Genomic DNA, 17,708 nt, shown 5'->3' on the forward strand with positions numbered 1-17,708 from the left:
TGAATTTTTTTAGTCCCCTCTTACCCTCCCTTTCAGAGTTCCTGTTCCATATCTGTGACAGCTTTTTTATTGTCCAACTTTTCCTTTTTTTACCAATAGGATGGTGTCTTATTGTTGCTTTCATTTAAATTGCCATGATTACTAATGAATGTAAATACCATTTCATGGGTGTTTTGACCATGTAAGTGCTAAACAGAATTTTACCTATCTTTTAAGTAGCTGATTCCCCATAGTTCAAAATGCAGATGTTCATTCAAATATTTGCTCATTCAGGAAACATTCATTGAGTGCTTGCTATTTTCCAGTCTCTCTGCTGATAGTGAAACAAGGATAATTCATCTGGTTTTTGCCCAGGACTAGCTCACATTTTGGGGAGAGGAGTGATGTGAGACACGTCTGTAGGTGATTGCAGCATAGCAGGGGTCTTTAAAGGGTTCGTGGAAAATGCGTATCATGAGATTTCAAAAGTTTTTTCCAAACTTTTAATTCCACTTTGCGATGAGTTTTTTGACATACCCTCATATATCCAGTGACGGGAAAAGCCTAGATTGTGGGAGCCCAAGCCAGGCACCTAATAGAGCTGAGAAACATTAAGGCAGCCCTGGCAGAGTGGTAGGGAGGGCATTCCACATACCACCACCCTGGATATTTAGACAAAGCCCTTGGAACTCCATTCTCTGAAACGTTAATCCAGAGTTCACAGATTAAGGATGGAGGATTGCAAATGGAGGGCATGGGTAGAGTCCAGCCCCCAGCATGTGCCAAAAATTTTTAATTAAAAAAATGTTTTTTAATTTTTAAGTCTAGGTCTTCATATGTTTGTGGCTACAATCAGCTGAGTAAATGCTGGGGTTTTTTTTGTTTGTTTTTTGTTTAAAGATTATCTGAGGGACTGGCACTGTGGCATAGTGGGTAAAGCCACCATCTGTAGTGCCAGCAGCCCATATGGGCACCAGTTCAAGTCCTGGCTGCTCCACTTCCAATCCAGCTCTCTTCTGTGTCCTGGGAAAGCAATGGAAGATGGCCCAAGTACTTGGGCCCCTGCACCCACATGAGAGACCCACAAGAAATTCCTGGCTCCTGGCTTCAGATCAGCCAGGCTCCAGCTGTTGCAGCCATTTGAGGAGTGAAGCAGCAGCTGGAAGACTTCTCTCTCTCTGCGTCTGCCTTTCAAATAAATAAATAAATCTTGAAAAACAAAAAAGGATTATTTGAAAGGTAGAGTTACAAAGAGGGAGAAACAGAGAGATCTTCTATCCACTGGTTCACTCCCCAAATAGCTGCTGAACCAGGCCAAAACCAGGAACTTGGAGTTCCATCCTGATCTCCCTGTGGGTAGCAGAGACCCAAGCACTTGGACCATCTTGTGCCGCTTTCCCAGGCTCATAGGCAGGGAACTGGATTAGAAGCGGAACAACCCGGGCTAGAACCAGCACTCCTATGGGTTACAGTCCACAGTTTAACCCATTGCACCAAAACACCAGCCTCACTCCTCAGTCTTTCCCACTTCCTTAGTCTCCTGCAGCTGACTACAGCGTCAGTCTCCACATCTTCTACTTGTCTTTGTTATGGTAGACCCAAGAGGAAAGTGATAGTAACAGTAAGCCTGCTTCCATCATTGTCATACCTTAACGTTGCCACCGTACCCCTTTGAGTGTATGATCTCACTTTAATCCCAGAATGAAGTCCCATCAGCAATTCTCAAACATCCCCAGGGCTTAGCAGACTCTGGACTGCTGAGAAAAACCAGGCCAAAGCCGATGAGTGATAGGGCCAGTAATTTAAAGACTGAAGATGAGTGTGTTTCCTTCCAGGACTATGAACTGTGTGAGGAGTGGGGCCGCCTGTACCCCATTCCAAGAGAACATTTAATCAGCCTCCATCAAAAGCACCTTCTCCACCTTCTAGAACGAAGAGATCATGAAAAGGCTCTACAAGTAAGCCTCTAACTCTTCCCATTTTTCTTTTGGTGAGGGACAAGAAGAGGAGGCAAATCAGAGGAGTTTTTTCAAGCTGAATCCCACGCAAAGCATTCACAATCTCCTATTAGCCCCTTTGTGTCCATTAGGAGCCAGTTATAGTGAACCTGAGCAGAAGGCACCAAGCCCTGCCCGAGGTGCCAGATGGTCCTATCAAACCCACGGCTCGTTTGTGAAGCCGCAGGGGCGGTGAAATGAGTATGGAGAAAGAGTTAGTCCAAAGTGAGAAAACCTAAATACACTCGCATATTGCCTACTGAAAGGGACATGTTCTGAGATAGGTGTCATTTGTGATTTGTTTGTTATTGAACATCAGAGTATACTTACACAAACTAAAAACAGCCACACTATCACTGGACTGTGCAATCTTACGGGACAACTGTCATAGATGTGATTCATTGTAGATCAAAATATCATTATGTAGTACATGTTTCTTTCCAAAGCAAAGGAAAGCCGGCCTAAGAATTCTTCTAGAGGCCTCACCTTCCTCTCCTACCCTTCTCGTCCAACAGCTTCTGCAGAGAATCCCTGACCCCACCATGTGCCTTGAAGTCACAGAGCAGTCCCTCGACCAGCACCCTGGCTTGGCCACTTCCCACTTCTTGGCCAACTACCTCACCACCCACTTCTATGGACAACTGACTGCCACCCGACACCGTGAAATCCAGGCGCTGTACATGGGCTCCAAGGTAAGGAGGAAAAGAGGGCAGTGGGAAGGCATGCCTCGGGGGCACTGGTGGCCCCGCTCCCACTTACAACATTCAGAGCTCTTCTGCCTGCCCCTGCCCTCCTCAGCCTGTGCCATACAGAATCTTCACCCTAGCAGTTCACCACGTGCTACGTGAGTCTCTAGAAATGTGTCATTCTCTTACTGCCTACCTCCAGGCTCAGTTGTTCCTGGTCCTTTGAAGTTGTCCCTAGGCTTCCTGGGGTGTGCTGGATCAGTGCTTCTCAGCTCTCACTGGATATGCCTGGAGTTTTAAAAATGGCAGTAGTTCAGGGTGGCACTGTGGCATAGCTGGTAAAGCCCCAGCATTCAGTGCCAGCATCCCATATGGGCACCAGTTCAAGTCCCGGCTGCTCCACTTCCAATCCAGCTCTCTGCTATGGCTGGGAAAGTAGTAGAAGATGGCCCAAGTCCTTGGGCCCCTGTACCTGCATGGAAGACCCAGAGGAAGCTCCTGGCTCCTGGCTTCAGATCGGCCCAGCTCCAGCCATTGTGGCCATCTAGGGAGTGAACGAACAGATGGAAGACCTCTTTCTGACTCTGCCTCTGCCTCTGCCTCTCTGTAACTCTGCCTTTCAAATAATAAATGAATAAATCTTTAAAAATTAATTAATTAATTAAAAATGCCAGTAGTTGAACCCCTCCCAGCTCAATCAAATCTGGTCTCAGAATAGGAACTGAGTATCTTCCAAAGGGAGTTAAAACTACTGCTTGATAAACTGGTCTGTGCTAATGGAAAGGAATTCTTCCTAGGTCATTAGATAAGGTTGGTCCTTCCTTCAATGTGTAACCTTGGAGACACTAACAGAAAAAATTAAGGGTTAGAGAAAGAAGTCCAGCGAAGGAAGATTGGGGAGAAACGGGCTCTCTGGCATTCTTCTCATTATTCTGACTGGCCATCATATATACTGCCCCACAAATAGAATTGAGTCCTGAGAATGCAATGAGTAAAACCTCAGGTATCCTTGCTAAGAGTTAAACCACATAAAATATTCCTAAATAAGATACACCCTTTTTTCCATTTGATGCATTGTACCTAAGTGAGAGAATCCTTAAAAACTGGCAATGAGCTGAGCTAGTAAACATATTTCACTATAACCTCTAAAGAGAATTATTTTTTTAAGATTTACTTATTTATTTGAAAGGCAGAAATACAGAAAGAGGAAGAGGGAGAAAGAGAGGTCCAAATGGCCACAATGGCCAAGGCTGTGCCAGGCCAAAGCCAGGAGCCAGGGGCTTCTTGTGGGTCTCCCACATAGGTGCAGGGGCCCAAGGACTTGGGCCATCTTCTACTGCTTTGCCAGGCACATTAGCAGGGAGCTGGATTGGAAGTGAAGTGGCCAAGATTTAAATCAGTGTCCATATGAGATGCTGGCACTGCAGATGGAGGCTTAACCTTCTACACCGTAGCACCAGTCCCATAAAGAGAGTTTAGATTCATCATTTATCTGTGGGACACAGGAAGTGCCAGGTTTGGGTATCCCACTGACATTACATCTGGTATTGCTCATTCTAAGTAAAGTTTCAAAAATAGAATGGTGCATTGAGATTCAGGCAGGGAGGCCAGCGATGTGGCTCAATAGGCTAATCCTCCACCTGCAGCGCCGGCACCCCAGGGTTCTAGTACCGGTTGGGGCACCGGATTCTGTCTCAGTTGCTCCTCTTCCTGTCTGGCTCACTGCTGTGGCCTGAGAGTGCAGTGGAGGATGGCCCAAGTCCTTGGGCCCTGCATCTGCATGGGAGACCAGGAGAAGCTCCTGGCTCCTGGCTTTGGATCAGCGCGGTGTGCCGGCCGCAGCACGCTGGTCACAGTGGCCATTGAGGGGTGAACCAATGGAAAAAGGAAGACCTTTCTCTCTGTCTCTCTCTCTCAGTGTCCACTCCGCCTGTCAAAAAAAAAAAAAAAGAAGATTCAGGCAGGGAGTTGGCTTGGTGGCACAGCAGATTAAGCTGCCATCTGCAGTGCTGGCAGGTGGGCACTGCCAAGTCCCTGCTGCCCACTTCCAATCCAGCTCCCTGTTAATGCACCTGGGAAAGCAGCAAAGGATGGGCCAAGTCCTTGGGCCCCAGCACCCAAGGACTTGACCCTGATGAAGCTCCTGACACTTTGTGTGGCCCAGCTCTAGTTGTTGTGGCCATATGGGGAGTGAACCAGTGGATGGAAGACCTCTCTGTGTCTTTCACTATCTCTGTAACTCTGCTTTTCAAATAAAATAAATAAATGTTTAAAAAAAAAAAGTGGAGGCAAAGTCAAGCAGAACTCAAGCACACCTGGAGGCTCTGGACTAGGGATTAGCAGACTACGGCCTGTGAACCAAATCTTGTCCTCAGCCTGTTTTCCTAAGTCAAGTTTTAATGGGAACACAGGCACATCCATTCTCTTACATATTTGCATGATTGCTTTCATGCTACACAGGCAAGGTTGAATACTTGCAACAGAGACCTTATGGGTCATAAAGCCTAAAATATTTACTATTTGACACTTCATAGGAAAAGCTTATGAACTCAGATTTCCTCTGAAATTTATGTACTATTTTCTTTTAAAAAAAATTTTCGGGGGTCAGCGCCATGGCTCACTTGACTAATCCTCCACTTGCAGCGCCGGCATCCCATATGGGCACCAGATTCTGTCCCAGTTGCTCCTCTTCCAGTCCAGCTCTCTGCTGTGGCCCGGGAAGGCGGTAAAGGATGACCCAAGAGCTTGGGCTCCTGCACCCGCATGGGAGACCGGGAGGAAGCACCTGGCTCCTGGCTTCAGATCGGTGTAGTTCTGGCCGTAGCGGCCATTTAGGGGGTGAACCAACAGAAGGAAGACCTTTCTCTCTGTCTCTCTCTCTCACTGTCTAACTCTGTCAACTTTATCTGTTTGAAAGGCAGAGAAACTGAAAGAAACAGAGAAATCTCCCATCTGTTGGGTCACTCCCCAGATTGCCCACAGGTAGCCAGGGCTGGGCCAGGCCAAAGCCAGGAGCTGGAGAATCAGTCCAGGTTCCCCATGTGGGTGGCAGGGACACAACTACTTGAGCCATCACCAGCTGCCTCCCATGGTGCCCATTAGTAGGAAACTGGAATCAGCAACAGTTGGATTTGAGGCCCAAACCCAGGCACTGCAGTACGGGATGTGGGCACCCCAGTATGTTAACCACCATGTCAATTTACTATTCTCTTTGTGCATCTACCCCACAAATAGGTTCTGCTGACCCTGCCTGAGCAGCACCGGGCCAGCTATTCCCACTTGTCCTCTAACCCCCTGCTCATGCTAGAGCAGCTGCTTATGAACATGAAAGTGGATTGGGCCACTGAGGCAGTGCAGACCCTGCACCAGCTGCTCACCGACCAGGACATCGGCTTCACCATGGATGAGGTTGACTCACTGCTTTCCACATACGCAGGGAAGGCCCTGGACTTCCCATACTCTCTGAGGGAGAAACGATCAGGTACCCACCTGGCAGCTTCCTGGATGGGGATTCTACGTGGAAGAAGAAACACCATTCTTAGTCTTAATGTCTTCCTCTCTTGTTTTCTTGGCTTGGTTGGGAATGAAAGGAATATGCTTCAGGGGAGACAGCTCTTTGTTATATGGGGGAACTCTTGGTAGTGAAAGGAGGCCAACCAGAATTAAGAGCTGTTAGATGCCCACTGCATGCATGATAACGTGAAGGCTTGGGAAACAGTACATTCTGGGAACGGGCTCTGGCCCTGATGAAGTGTCATTTCCTACTGAGAGCTCGCCACATTCCCAGGATGCCATCAGACGTCGCTTGTACGTGAGCTGACGCAGCCTGATTCAGAATGGAGGAAAGTAAATCAGAATGAGCTGATGAGCCCAGATACCCTTCTTCTTACTCCCTACCCTCCAGGGGCGTCATTTAAATGTCTTCCAAGTCTCTTGACCTTTTTAGATAAATGTTGTAAAATCCTAACACTGCTTCACTATCATGCACCTAAACATGGTGTTTCTTTCTTTTTTTTTTTAAAGAATTTACAAAACATGCATGCTCTTAGCCTGGGAGTGCTTCTACTGTGCTCTTATGTATAGTTGAATTGCCCTCTAAAAATCAGCCAAGCCTATAGAGCTTTGAGCCAAATGCTTAGCGCAGTGAATAAGGGCACCCATGGTAGGATGATGTTTTGTCAGCATCTTCCCTCCCTACAGATTCTGTGATTCACCTCCAGGAAATTGTCCATCAGGCTTCAGACCCTGAAACCCTGTCTAGATCATCATCAGCAGAGTTCTCTCCCGCTACTGCTCCTGGTAAGGACTGGATTTGAGAAACAGCATTTTTCAGTTCACTTTCTGTTTATTTTGCTTCTTTTTTCTTTTCCATTTACGACATTCTTATCAGCTGTATTTCTTGGTTTATCTCAGCTTTGTATATCTCAGGAGGTTCAACAGTCAACTGTCATTATTTGCAGTAATGCATCTATAAAATCTCTACAAACACTGAATTAACGAATCTTGAACTATTGCCTGTAGGGGAAATATGTATACACACGTACATTACTCACATAGATTGTAATTTCCTAAGACTTATTTATTTGAAAGGCAGTTAGAGAGAGAGGAGAGACCGAGAGAGAGAGAGAGAGAGAGAGAGATCTTCCATCCACTAGTTCACTCCTCAAATGGCCTCAATGACCAGGCTATGCCAGTCCGAAGTCAAGAGCCAGGAGCTTTCTATGGGTCTCCTATGTGGTGGGTTCAGGGCCCAAGGACTGGAGCCATCCTCTCTGCTTTCCCAGGTGCCTTAGTAGGGAGCTGGATCAGAAGTGGAACAGCCGGGACTAGAACCATCATTCATATGAAATGCCGGCAGCACTGCAGGCCATGGCTTTACACACAATGCCACAGCACTGGCTCCCAGATATTAATCTTAAAAACAACTCATCCTAGCAGATTCTACAAGGGTATTTCAGAATGTTCATGGGAAAATTGAATTAAAAGATAAGTTTATCTTTGGTGCCAAAAAGTTTTTGAAATCCACATAGTTTTTTCACAGTTCACATTGTTTGTGAACTTTTTTGAAGACCTCACATATGCGTGAATTTATAAATTTTTTGCATTGAAATAAGCTTGTCTTTTAATTCTACTCTCCACAAATATTTTGAAGTATCCTTGTTTTTCTTTATTCCACAAAAGAGGAAGACATTTAGAAGTGACTCATGGGGCGAGTGTTTGGCACAGCAGTTACTTACACCACTTGGGATGCCTACATCCCGAATCGAAGTGCTTGAGTTCAAGGCCCAGCTCCACTTCTGATTTCAGCCTCCTGCTGGTATGCACCCTGCAGAGCAGCAATAATGGCTCAACTAGTAGGATTTCTGCCACCCTTGTAGGGGCCCCAGATTGAATTCCTGGCTCCTGGCTTCATCTTGGTCCAGCCCCAGCTGTTGTGGGCATTTGGGGTGTGAACCAGTACATGGTCTCTGACGTTCATTCATTCTCTCTCTCTCTCTCTTTCTTGCCTTTCAATAAAAAATAAATTCTTTAATTTTTTTTTAAAGTGCCTTACAGAATCTACTAATGATAACCTACTGTATTTAGCTCTCATTTTAATGCTCTTACTCACACAAGGTACACACTCCTTGAAGGCCTCAGCCAGGCTTTAGTCACCCTTTACAGCACCACCACCCCATACATAGACACACACACCCTTCTCCAGCCCCTGCACAGTGGCCTTCCTTCAGGAGAAGCTCAACAACTGTTTGTTTTGCCAAATGGTCAAGGGAGCAGGATTCTAGGTTCCCTTCTGGGTGTCGCTAAAAATCACTGCATTTTCAGTTCTCTTTTTCTGTGACAACCAACATTGCTCTGCTAGATAACAAGAAAGTTCCCTAGATACCTTAAAGCAAAGAGCCTGGCATTCCCTGGTCACATGTTGATAATTAGTCATGACTCCTGGTAATCCACAGACCTGAGAGGAAGGCGTAAACCTGCAGGTTTATGAGTAGCTTCATGCTTCTGCTTCAGGCAGCCTGGACAGCCATGGGCGTGTGTGTGTGTGTGTAAGCATTTTACAAGAGAATGTAGTAACACCTTACATGGTTATTACCCAACTGCAATAATTGTCATCTCATGACTGTTCTCGTTTTGTCTACACGCCTATCCTACTGGACTAGTTTGAAGCAAATCCCAGATATTATTTCATTTATAAATATTTTACTATAAATTTCTATAAGTTAAGAACTTCCTTAAAACCATAACACTATTATCATAACTAAAAACCAGTCAATATTCAGGTTTCCCCAGCTGTTTTATTAAGATTTTTTACAATTTTTTTTTCAAAATCGAGATCTAAATAATATCTGCACATGGCTTTTGGTTGAGATATATCTTAAATCCCTTCTAATGTCTTTTATCTGCCCCCCCCCACACACACACACACACCTGATTTTTCTTGTAGAGGAAGCCAGGTCATTTGCCCCATAGAGTGTCCCTCTCACTGTTGCTTCCTGGTGGCCTTCTGGGTCTCTGTCCTGTGAACTTCCAGTATGCTGCTGGTCAGATCTAGAAACTTGATTTGTGTTGAGTGTATTTGGGAGGTGGCGTCCACTCCCACCAGGAGGCATGCAGTTGCCTTCCAGTTATTGCTTTTGTAATTTAAACAGCCATTGATGATCATTACCTAGATCGAATGCTTCAGTGGGGCATGATAAAGTGGTGAAATACCATCACTCCCTCTTCATTTATGACTTGGAATACTGATCACCTTTGGTTCTGGCCTCTGGCTCCCAGCTGTCTCCATTGTGCGTTCCCCGAGTCCGAGGAGCCTTCCACAGAGTCAGCCTCCGCTGGAATTTGTGCCCCCACCAGTGCCCCCTGCCAGGCACCAGTGGGTACCAGATGACACTGAGAGCATCTGCATGGTCTGCCACAGGGAGCACTTCACCATGGTAAGCAGCACCTGTCCCTAGCGCCCCTGCCCTAGGCCAGGAGCCTGAGTTTATTGTTATCTCCTGTCTCTAAAAGTGTAGTAATGTTTCCAGAAGAACTGCCCTACCCAAGACTTAGGCTGATCTTTGACCTGAACACAATACTTTCTGTGGATTCAGACAGGTAGTAGATACCCCTCGGATAGCCTTAAATTCTAAAGTCTTTGCCATTCTCATGAGATAATGAGGGAAGAGGCCGGAGGCGTCAGAGGGTCTTGTTTCTACCTCCTGTGTCTTCACAGTAAGGGAAATGAGCTGGCAGTGGTTATGGGTGCTGGCTCAGGAGGCAGAGGACCTGGGTTCTAATCCTGGCTCTGCCTCCTAATAATAAAGTGACTATCAACTGTTCCCTCTCATACGCTCATAGGTAAACTAGGGAGGAAATGCATATTGTTTGTCTCATGAGCTATTAGCAGTCATAAATGTTACCACAGTGCCTACCTGGCATATGAGCTTAGTGCTGATAAAAACAGTGGTGATGTAACTTCTCTGACCTGTTTCCTCCTCTTCTGTAAAAGAAGTGCAAGATCTCTACCACCGTCTCATAACAAAATGAGGCAGTACAACAAAAGCATTTTGTAGACCACACTTGCTCATCATCAGCAGCAATACAATATAGAAGTGTGATCCTCCCTGGCTGAGAAAGTCTCTTCTTCCCTACTGCTTTTTTTTTTACTGCCTCCCTACACGATGGAGCTTGTCAGGAATTACTGCAAAATTGTCTATGACTCGGCACTTTTGCCATCACCCAAGAAATATCTTAAAGATGTCAGTGTCTTAAAGTTAAGGACCAGGTGCGCTTTTTTTTTTTTTTTTAATTTTTTGACAGGCAGAGTGAACAGTGAGAGAGAGAGACAGAGAGAAAGGTCTTCCTTTTTGCCGTTGGTTCACCCTCCAATGGCCGCCGCGGTAGGCACGCTGCTGCTGGCGCACCACACTGATCCGATGGCAGGAGCCAGGTGCTTCTCCTGGTCTCCCATGGGGTGCAGGGCCCAAGCACTTGGGCCATCCTCCACTGCACTCCCTGGCCACAGCAGAGAGCTGGTCTGGAAGAGGGGCAACCGGGACAGGATCGGTGCCCTGACCGGGACTAGAACCCGGTGTGCCGGCGCCGCAAGGCAGAGGATTAGCCTGTTGAGCCGCGGCGCTGGCCCAGGTGCTCCTTTTCAATAAAGCCCTATGCACTTGGTATTCTGAATAAGCCACAAGTGGCTATACCAAGTGTAAATGGATTGATGGTGGCGTCCTCACAGGCCTGCAGTCTCACCTTCTGTCCCTTCTCTTCCCCATGGCCTTCCTTAGTTTAACAGGCGGCACCACTGTCGCCGCTGTGGCCGGCTCGTGTGCAGCTCCTGCTCCACTAAGAAGATGGTGGTGGAAGGTTGCAGAGAGAACCCCGCTCGCGTGTGTGACCAGTGCTACAGCTACTTCCACAAAGAGTGAGTGTCCTGCAGCAGGATGTCACTGCTGTTGACCCCTGCCGCCTGCCTTGACACTCCGTTTCAAATATGAAACACTCCCCAAATTGTGTAATTCAGTATTCACACTGAATCACCATCAGCTCCACGGTGAACTGTTTGTAGACCAACCTTGGGCAGAGAAACCACCAAGAGAGGAAGTAGGGGCAAGAGGAAGTGGTATTCAAAGTTCTTATATGATGTTCCCTCTGAAACCAAGACACGTGGTTCTTCAGCCCTTCTCACAGCAGGGGCCATGGATCTGAGTTTGTCTGCTCACCTGTTTCCAGCCTCTCTCACTTTATTTGTTCTCATCTGGACCCAGGGGACCAGTTCACCTCTACTGAGTGTACAACACTTGAATCAGTTCTAAGCTAGATAGTTGTCCTGCCTTATTAGCCACAATTGAAAGAGCCCTTATATTTCTCTGCAAAGCATTCACCTAGGAGCACACTTCAGAAACTGCTCATTCCTCTGGCAAACAGAACAAGACCATTTTTGCTGGCTTAGTGTTGTACAGTTTTTTCTAAAGAGTGTAAATCCAGGACTCCTGGAGCATCTGGGAACATGAGCCAAAGCAACCATCTGAACACAGAATTGCTGATTCTCCATGTTTAACTAACTGACTTGAATAGATGCATGTTCATTTTTTAAAATTAATTTTTATCTTATTTGAAAGGCAAAAAGACAGAGATAGAGATCTTCCATCTGCTGGTTCACTTCCCAAATGCCCACAAGAGCCAGGGTTGGGCCAGGCCAAAGCCAGGAGCCTGGAACTCCATCCAGGTCTCTTGCATGGATGGCAGGGACCCAAGCACCTGCTGCCTCCTGGGATGCACATTAGCAGGAAGCTGGATTGGACGTGGAGGTGGGATTCAAACCCTGGCACTTTCGTGTGAGATGTGGACCTCACAAATAGTGTCTTCACCACTGTGCCAAACAGCCCCCTCCCCAGATTTGTTTTAATCTGAACCTTTTTGGTCAACATTCATCATGATAATTACTGATCTCATAGAAAGGAAGACATATCGAGCCAGCTCTACAGTTTCTATGACCTGGGACTCCACTGCCCCCTCCCTGGGGCTGGGGACAGGGATTGCTGAGATTTGAAATGTCCAGTTCGTATTGATGGGGATTCTTTCAGCAACAATCATTCAACGTTGACCACTTTATCCTCAAAGTACCCCCATCTAACAGGGAGACAGCCCACAAACAGACCACAAGACTGTTGAAGAGGTACAGTGGTAGAGGCATACACGTTGTGGTCCAATGATCAGGATTTTCCTAAAGAGAAAACTCCTCTTGGAGGGCTGGCCTTAGAAGATGAGGAGTTGATAGGAAAAGAGGACAAAAGCAAGCATGGCCAGAGGTGGGAGGAACAACTGCAAAGGTAGGGACAGGAAAAGATGTGGGCTGTCTGAGGGACTGGGAATAGACCAAGGGTCTGTCCAGCATACCCTGGACCCAGCTGCTGGTGTCTAAGTGGCACAAAGGCTTGGGGCTCGCCCTGGTGTCAGGAGCTGGGATTAACCAGCAGCCACCTGATGCAGATAAGAGGCCTAGGCTCTGGCTTGTGGCACTGGGGCTTAGTGCACGGTGGTGTCAGCTGAAGTTGACCATAGCCGGTGGAGAGTAGGTCAGGGGTTTATAGCTTGAGTACAGATCATGGGTGGCAGGAGATAACCTCAAGAGATAATGGGGCTAAGTTATAAAAGGCTCTGTCTGCTGAACTGTGTGAATGTGGGATATCGTTACCCTGAGGAGCTACCAAGGGATTTTAAGCAAGAGCGGCATGTGACCAGATTGGCATTTTTTTAAAGTTTGGTGCAGCTGCAGAGTAGAGCTGTTGACAGGAGACAAGTTGGGAAGCTGGTGCCTCCTCTAGCAGTAATGATGGTGGCTCTTCCTGAGGCAGGGATGAAGCAGCATGGGACATTAGGAGAGGGAAGGGACAGGACGTGGTGAGGGAGAGAAAAGAATCATGAATGACCCCCTGATACTTCACTCAGATAACAGAGTGGATGTCAACGCTGCATGCTAAGCCCGAAACAAAAAAAGGAGACGTGATCAAAGCATTCCTTTTTCTTTCTATTTCCAGTGCACCAGAGGAGAATCCAGGCCAATCCGAAGGTAAGGCTGAATCTCGTTCTCTCTGACTCTTTATGGGGAAGGTCCTGCCCGTGGGCCATATAAGGCCTGCAAAATTATTTGGTCTGGCCCTCCAAGGCAACTGCAGATGGAACTCAGAATTCAGTAAGTGTACATACAGCAGGCTCATTTTGAAGCTGATGATTGTGTATGGCTTACAAATGATGTTGTAAATGTCCAAATGACCCTTGGCAGACAAAAGGTTCCCCAACCCTGGTTACACGTTCAGGTCGGCTCTGCCTTCAGTGTATCAGCTGCAGCGGACACACTCCGTTTCAACTCTATCCAACTTGCTTGCCAAAAAATTCTCAGCCTTTCTATCAGCCTCTTTCCTCTCACAGTCATCATATTAAGCTATCACATGGACCCATTTGCTTCTAGCATCGAGAAGACCAGCAACCAAAGAGTTTGGTCCTTAGCTTTTAGTAGACTGTTCCTCTTTGTACCCCCTCCGTTCCTCTTCCCCACCATCCTACATCGCTTCCCTTAGGGCATCACGGGTAACAGTTTGGCCTGTATCCTTCTGCCGCAGGTTAGTTTCTAGGCGTGTTCAATGGCCCTGCCATCTATTTAGGAAACCTGCACTTGTCAGGGGTCTCAGGTGAAGCAACAGGGTTGTGTGACAAACACTAGCACTCATCCCAGCTGTATGCCTGAGGATGTGCAGCACTTTGTGGAGCCTCCTAAAGGAAATAAGAGGGACCAAGGACGGAGAAAGGGGGGCCCTCCAGTAGCAGGGAAGCATCTGCCTGCATCTCACACCAACCCACTGCTCGAGACCAGGTTGAGCTGCCCGTCAGTGACTGATGTGTGAATGGCAATTTTGTTGTCTTCTCAGCACCAGACAGCTCCGAGAGTGAAAGCCCACCATACTCGGCTGTGGTGAGGGTCCCCAAGGCAGCTGAGGTGGAGTGGATTCTGAATCTGAGTGAAGAGGAAAACGAGCTGGTGCGGAGTGAATTTTACTACGAGCAGGTAATTGCATTAACAGTCATTGCCATCTCTTCATGCTGTGTAACAGGAGAGACGGAGGTGGGGGGCAGGGAGGGCAGCCTGGCCTCCACCTGCTTATAGCGCCATAACGTGGGAGCTGAGAGTGGGCCAGGGAAGGCCAAGAATAGGAGCATAGGCCTAAGTGGAGATCAGGAAAGGCTTCATGGACCAGGCAGCACTGAAGGCTTGGAAGAGTAGCAGACACCTAAAAGGAGAGGGTTAGGGTTTGTGAGGAGTGTGAAGAGAGGGGAAGAACAGAAAGTACAAAGCTAAAACGTCTGAGCAAAAACAGTATGCAAAATTGCAGGACAGGAAGCAGGTGTTTAACTTAGCAGTTAAGACCCAGATAAGGGGCTGGCAGTGTGGCATAGTGAGTTAAGCTGTCACCTTTAGCGCCAGCATCCCATATGGAAGCCAGTTCAAGTCCTAGCTGCTCTACTTCTGATCCAGCTCTCTGCTAAGGCCTGGGAACACAGTGGGAGATGGCCCAAGTGTTTGGGCTTCTGTACCAGCATGGGAGACCCAGAAGAAGCTCCTGGCTTCGGACTGGCACAGCCCAAGCCATTGTGGCCATTTGGGGAGTGAATCAGCAGATGAGAGACCTCTCTCTCTCTGCCTCTGCCTCTCTTTACTTTCACCTTTCAAGTAAATAAATAATTACTAAAAAAAAAAAAAGACCCAGTTAAGATACTCACATCCCATGTCAGAATGCCTGAGCTTGAATCCCATCTCCAGCTCCTAACTCCAGCTTCCTCCCAGAGCAGACCTTGAGAGGCAGTGGTGATGGCCCAAGCTGCCACCCATGTAGGAGACCTGGATTGAGGTTTTCTGGCTCTGGCTCTAGTCCATCCCCAGCACTAGCCATTGTGGACATTTGAGGGATGAACTAGCACATGGGACTAGCTCTCTCCCTCTCTGTCTCTCTGTCTCTCTCAAAAAAAAAAAAAAAAAAAAAAAAAGGCGGGGTATGATTGAGGAATGAGGCCTTGTTTAAAATGGACAGAATGCTTCCTGTGAGGTAGTAGGAAGTAGGATTGAGGAAGCCTGCTGGTCTGTTGGACCTTGAATTTTGCAGTAGGGAACATCAGCTTGGTAGGTGACCAGGACCTGCGAAAGGGTTTCCCAGCATGCTTTTGCAAGTGATTCAGCAGCAATGTGTCTGGGGCCTGAAGCAAGAGTCCTCCAGGTGGTCAGATGAGCAAGGGGCCTGCCACAATCCACACCAGCAATAAGGGGAGCTTGTCTAGTGGGACAGTAGACCATAAAAAGGAGGAGACCCGTGGACATTCTCAAAATGTTAGGAGCGTTTGGTCATGGCAACGTTCCTCCCAGGTACATGACAAAACCTAGCAACCAGAGCTTTGACAGTGCCCTGACACTTGTTTAGTTGCACTTCTGCTCACCGTGGAATCTGTGGCTCCTTCCTCCAGTCTTTTTCCAGTCTCTTGAAACAGGAAGGATAATTCCTACTGCCCAGCTGCGTTCGTCCAGAATGCTTTGGTCCCTGAAGTCAGTGTGTGGTTTTCCCTCCTTCTACCACGGCCAGGCCCCCAGTGCCTCCCTGTGCATTGCCATCCTGAACCTGCACCGGGACAGCATCGCGTGCGGTCACCAGCTGATTGAGCACTGCTGCAGACTGTCCAAGGGCCTCAGCAACCCAGAGGTGGACGCAGGGCTGCTCACAGACATCATGAAGCAGCTGCTCTTCAGCGCCAAGATGATGTTCGTCAAGGCCGGCCGGAGCCAGGACTTGGCGCTGTGTGACAGGTGCATTTCTGTGGTTGTGGTTTCTGTCCAGTGCTCTTCCTGACACCGCTCTGATTGTTCAGCTCCCCAGCCTGACACAGCGTGCTGCAAAAGTTTTGCATGACAGTTTGAGTTGGTGGCACACTGTGACCGGATCACAAGGGATCCTCCACACCCTGTCTTGATGGTCCATGTCCTCTTTCCCAGGATCTATCCTTGGAGCTGACTCCCTCTAGCTGTACCCTGTCTTTTAAAGAAAATGTATCCTCCCAAAATGCCCAGTAATTAATTTTGTAGGAACTCTACTCCAGCGTGGCCTTGACCCCAGGGAATTCCGGATAATAGATCTATAAAAGCACCTTTGGGAGTGGTCTGTTCCCTGGTCCAGGTAGGAATCTGGATCATAAAGTGGAAGCACCTGTGAGAAAGGCATGATTTTTAGGCCTCCTGCAGGTTCCTACGCAACACCATTCATTAACTTAGCAATGAAAACTCCCAGGTCCCTGCTAATCCACCCAGATTCGTGACTCAGGTTACGTGTCCCCAGCTCTGGGTCCTAACCAGATTTGGGAGCAAGGAGTGTAACTGTCTTTGAAGTGTAAATGCCTACCTTGGGAGTTGCCTGCAAACTCACTAGGCAGCCTGGAGTGCGGAGAACCCCGAGTCCTAATTCTGTAATCTTGGAGAAGTCTGTTAACCCCTCTGGGTCTCAGTTTCCTCCTCTGTAAAATGGGGATTAAAAATAATGGGCCGTGGTAGAGATGAAATGAGATCATCCAAACAAAGAGCTGAGAACTGAGTCTGGGACATACCGTGCATGCCCAAAGTATTAGTGATTTTTTTTTTTTTTTACTAACAAAAGCAAGAAGTCAGGAAAGCAGGACATGGCATGAGAAGTGGAAGGCAATGAAAAGGAGCCAATGCTGCTCTTTTGTGTCGAGACTATGGATTCTGTATTGTGTTTTCAATTGATAAATGAAGAAATAGGTATATGTTAAGTCAGGTTTTCCAAATAACCATGAGAAGAACCAAAAATCTACTAGAAAGAAGTGGAAGGAGGGGAGAAAAATAAAAACTTGACAATCTAGTGAGAGGTAGAAAGCAAAGGAAACATGAGAAAAGATTTAAGGCAAAGGTAAAAATATATCCAAGCATACTCCAAATGTCAACCATGTAAATCAGCTAAAAATCTATTTATTAAAAGAAAAGGGTGCTTAGATTGGGGAGAACACAGTTTAACATCAAGTCCAGTACCTTCCTTCAATTCTAATACACAGAGAGGAAATACTGGCTTCAGGCCGCAGGTGGCAGAAACGAGGGCGATTAGCACTTCAGTAGGATTCTCACCCACGACAGTTGTCCTGGTTTTTTGACAGTTGACATCAGCGGTTCCACATTACACATTCTTTCTCTTCATCCTGGCATTTACATAAACTCACACCCCCTCCTTTCCTCTTTCTGTCACTCTACCTTTCAAATAAATAAATAACCACGAAGGTACATGACCCCTTTCCAGGGATATCAGTGGTCAAGTCAGGATCCACAAGGGCTTTTGCTGCAATTATCAGACAACACCAGGAACCTTGGTTGAAGGCTTGTTTCAGAAAACACCAGGCAGAATGACCCAGCCCTCTGGGTGCTCTGTCTTGGTGAGTTTTTACAGTCATCAGGTGTCAGGAGTGTGATCACAGAAGGCAGTCCTAGTGGGTTGTAATGAAGACCAGTGCT

At 47.2% G+C, this 17,708-nt stretch overlaps 1 protein-coding gene across 3 annotated transcripts in view; it reads left to right on the forward strand.

Annotated features, from left to right (window-relative positions):
- ZFYVE26 (zinc finger FYVE-type containing 26) overlaps window positions 1–17,708 on the forward strand; it is an 82,884-nt gene that overhangs the window by 41,822 nt on the left and 23,354 nt on the right. For all 3 annotated transcript variants that reach the window (XM_062181787.1, XM_062181789.1, XM_062181788.1), the window contains exons 24-32: window positions 1,815–1,937; window positions 2,492–2,668; window positions 5,897–6,143; window positions 6,863–6,961; window positions 9,440–9,597; window positions 10,939–11,075; window positions 13,192–13,223; window positions 14,080–14,216; window positions 15,781–16,001. In XM_062181787.1, coding sequence (XP_062037771.1) covers window positions 1,815–1,937; window positions 2,492–2,668; window positions 5,897–6,143; window positions 6,863–6,961; window positions 9,440–9,597; window positions 10,939–11,075; window positions 13,192–13,223; window positions 14,080–14,216; window positions 15,781–16,001 — 1,331 coding nt within the window. The remainder of the gene's footprint in view (window positions 1–1,814; window positions 1,938–2,491; window positions 2,669–5,896; window positions 6,144–6,862; window positions 6,962–9,439; window positions 9,598–10,938; window positions 11,076–13,191; window positions 13,224–14,079; window positions 14,217–15,780; window positions 16,002–17,708) is intronic.

This window comes from Lepus europaeus, chromosome 22 (assembly GCF_033115175.1).
Source record: "Lepus europaeus isolate LE1 chromosome 22, mLepTim1.pri, whole genome shotgun sequence".
NCBI lineage: Eukaryota > Metazoa > Chordata > Mammalia > Lagomorpha > Leporidae > Lepus > Lepus europaeus.